The following is a 3,059-nucleotide window of genomic DNA, read 5'->3' as shown; positions in this document are numbered from 1 at the left end:
ACATTCTACCCTAACTCAAGTAACAAATATATGAATGTATATTATACCTATAACTGAGATATAAAACCTAACTAAAAGATAGAAAAAATAATAATAATATACCTACAAACAAGACACATTAATCTATGACAGGATGCTTATAAAAAGGAATTTGTCATATAGATAGATAAAATACAATTAACCTGTGATATAGGTTGATTATAAAAATTAAAAATAAAATCTACAAATGGGGTTTAAAGCAGGAGGAAGAACAAAAAATAACAAAAAAAGAAATAAAAAGAAATAATCAAAGAGATAATTAAGAAGAAATTTGATTTTTATAATAATTCTTATCATTGAAAAGATAATTATTGATGATTAAATAATTAAATTTAAGAAATTGGACTTATTTTAATAAATTGGACTATTCCTAACTAAAAAAATTGGACTTATATCAAGTTTCCCCATTTATTTTAGTATTCTGTATAATTTCTTATTTATTTTTAGTACTTTATGTAATTTATTTTTTATTTTTAGTACTTTATGTAATTTCTTATTTATTGGTAGTACTTTATGTAATTTCTTATTTATTATTAGTACTTTGTGTAATTTCTTATTTATTTTTAATACTTTATGTAATTTCAAATTTATTTTTTGTACTTTATTTAAACACATCAAATAAGATTACATAAACTCACCAAATAAACTTTAAAAAAAAAAAACACCAAATAAAATTACATATCCTCACCAAATAAACTTTAAAAAAAAACACACTAAATAAAATTACATAAACTTAAAAAAAAAACACACTTTATTCTTCAACCACAAGCTCATTTTAATTATCTTCACCTTGTTGCAATCCCCACTGATTCTCAATCAAGTCTCTCTGACAGCTTATATGCCAATATGACTCTTGCACTGAAGTGTACCGCTTAATGATCAATTGATTGTAACTTCCATCCCGTTCCAACGACTTGTGTTGCACGGGATTTTCGGTCCAGTCATGAGCAAAGTAGATACGTGTTCTTGAGTTGTTCATCGTATCCAGCTCATATTCATCAACGACATCATAATCATACTCATCTTCCACAATCATGTTGTGGAGAATAATACACGTCATCATAATGGATCGAAGAGCCTTGACATCAAACATTCTAGCAGTAGCCCTGACAATCGCCCAACGAGCTTGCAAGATACCAAAACAACGCTTCACATCCTTCCTACACCCCTTTTGACATTTTGCGAAGTGTTTTTCTTTTTCACTCTGTGGATGTGGCACTGTTTTGACAAACGTTGTCCACCTTGGGTAAATTCCGTCTGCAAGGTAGTATGCTCCGTCGTATTTATGGCCATTAACCCAATATGTGCATCTTGACGCTTTTCCTTGTAGCAGTTCGTCAAATACTAAAGATTGGGCAAAGACATTTAGGCTATTTTGAGCTCCTGGAACACCAAAAAAAGCATGCCAAATCCATGTATCAAATGAAGCCACCACTTCCAAAATGATACTTTTGGCTCCTTTTTTGTCGCCATAAGCTCCTTGCCACGCACTTGGACAGTTTTTCCAAGTCCAGTGCATGCAATCAATGCTTCCAATCATGCTAGGGAAGCCTTGCATCTCACCCTTCCTCAGAAGCCTTCACATGTCCCTTGGCGTGGGGTTTCTGAAGGTACTCATTGGTGTAGAGGGCTTCAATTGCAGAGCAAAATCGCATCTATTTTTCCCATCCTCGCGATCTTATCCACTTGACCTGCAGATACTCCATATGCAAGCATTCGCAAGGCAGCTATAATTTTTTGCTAGGAAGAAGACCTAGAACATGAAAAACATTCTCTTTTTGCACAAAGTATGGATAATGGTTGCAAATAGTACTCATGATTTTGTTGAACAAACTTCGTTGCATTCTAAAACGATGTCTAAAAATATGATCAGGGAATACGTTGTTGGGAAGAAAATAATCTTCCAAGAGATCTTCACTTCGTCTTTCCCTTTTTCTATCGAAGTTTGCGGCACGTATAGGTTTGGCTATCTGACCCATAGCTTCCATGACACGACGGGAATGTGAGGCCTGAAACCTTCTATGTTCATCATCCTCATCCTCTTCCATTGCGAAAGCCTCATCTCCACCTTCCTCAAGATTGAACAATTCTTCTTGTTGTGCCAACACTTTTTTCTGTTGCTCATACAATCTCTTTGACAAAGACATTGTAAGAACTCAAGATTTAAAAACAATGAAGAAGGATTGAGTTTGATGTGTGAATGAAAATGGATGTAGGGATGTAGGGTTTATATGGACACAAAAAGAAATGATGATATTCTGGACAATGCCACGTGGCACTACATGATTGGTTGAAAATCTTATCGAAATCTTGGCTAAATTATTGTAAATAGATAGTAACACATGGCACGTCGGGATTGGTTGAAAATCTTATCAGAAATCTATCCATCAAATGTTACGTTCGGATAATGACACGTGGCGTGACAAGATTGGTTGCAAATCTTATCGAAATCTTGGCTAAATTAATTGTAAACAGATATTGACACGTGGCACATCAGGATTGGTTGAAAATCTTATCAGACATCTATCAACAAAATAGTACTTTCGGATCATGACACGTGGTGAGACAAGATTGGTTAAAAATCCTATCCGAAATTAAAGCTACATTTTTTAATTTATTATTTTATAAAAAAACAAAAAATAATAATATTTTAAATAAGTTGGGTGCCAGGGCATTTTGTAAGGGTGTAGATCGTTTATGCCAGCGCATTTTTTAGGGTGAAGATGCTTTTGGCCAATTACTGTTCATTGGATCTATCACTATTCACTGAGTGGATCAAAAGGGCTGAGTGTTGCATGTTTTTTAGAGGTAGACAAGCCACTTGTGCAAAACGTTCTCATAATCCTACCAAATAGTGTGATTGGCACTTTAATAACACTCAACACCAAAGAGCACCGTCTTTGAGAAATACACGATGGCCAAGTAGCAGTGGTCGGTGATGAAGGACTGACGACAGAAGAAACATTCGAGGAAGAAAAGGGCATAAAAGTCCAAATCTAAAACAAACTCAGGAAAGTTAA

General features: G+C 34.2%; 1 protein-coding gene across 1 annotated transcript; it reads right to left on the bottom strand.

Moving 5' to 3' along the window:
* Positions 1–814: 814 nt before the first annotated feature.
* LOC139191167 (uncharacterized) lies at positions 815–2,186 on the bottom strand. The gene is made up of 2 exons (XM_070811735.1): positions 2,015–2,186; positions 815–1,422 (listed from the first exon to the last, which is right to left on the bottom strand). The coding sequence occupies exons 1-2, from the start codon at positions 2,184–2,186 to the stop codon at positions 815–817; spliced, it is 780 nt and encodes a 259-aa protein (XP_070667836.1).
* Between the last annotated feature and the right edge of the window lie 873 nt (positions 2,187–3,059).

Source organism: Malus domestica, chromosome 02 (assembly GCF_042453785.1).
Source record: "Malus domestica chromosome 02, GDT2T_hap1".
Classification (NCBI taxonomy): Eukaryota; Viridiplantae; Streptophyta; class Magnoliopsida; order Rosales; family Rosaceae; genus Malus; species Malus domestica.
This window is presented reverse-complemented; position numbering and strand designations above follow the sequence as displayed.

Excerpts from the sequence above, each read along its gene's own strand:
- LOC139191167 (XM_070811735.1), bottom strand. The coding sequence starts at position 2,186 with ATGTCTTTGTCAAAGAGATTGTATGAGCAACAGAAAAAAGTGTTGGCA. Across the intron at positions 1,423-2,014 it reads TCGTGTCATGGAAGCTATGG|GAGCTCAAAATAGCCTAAAT; the intron begins GTCAGATAGCCA and ends TTGGTGTTCCAG.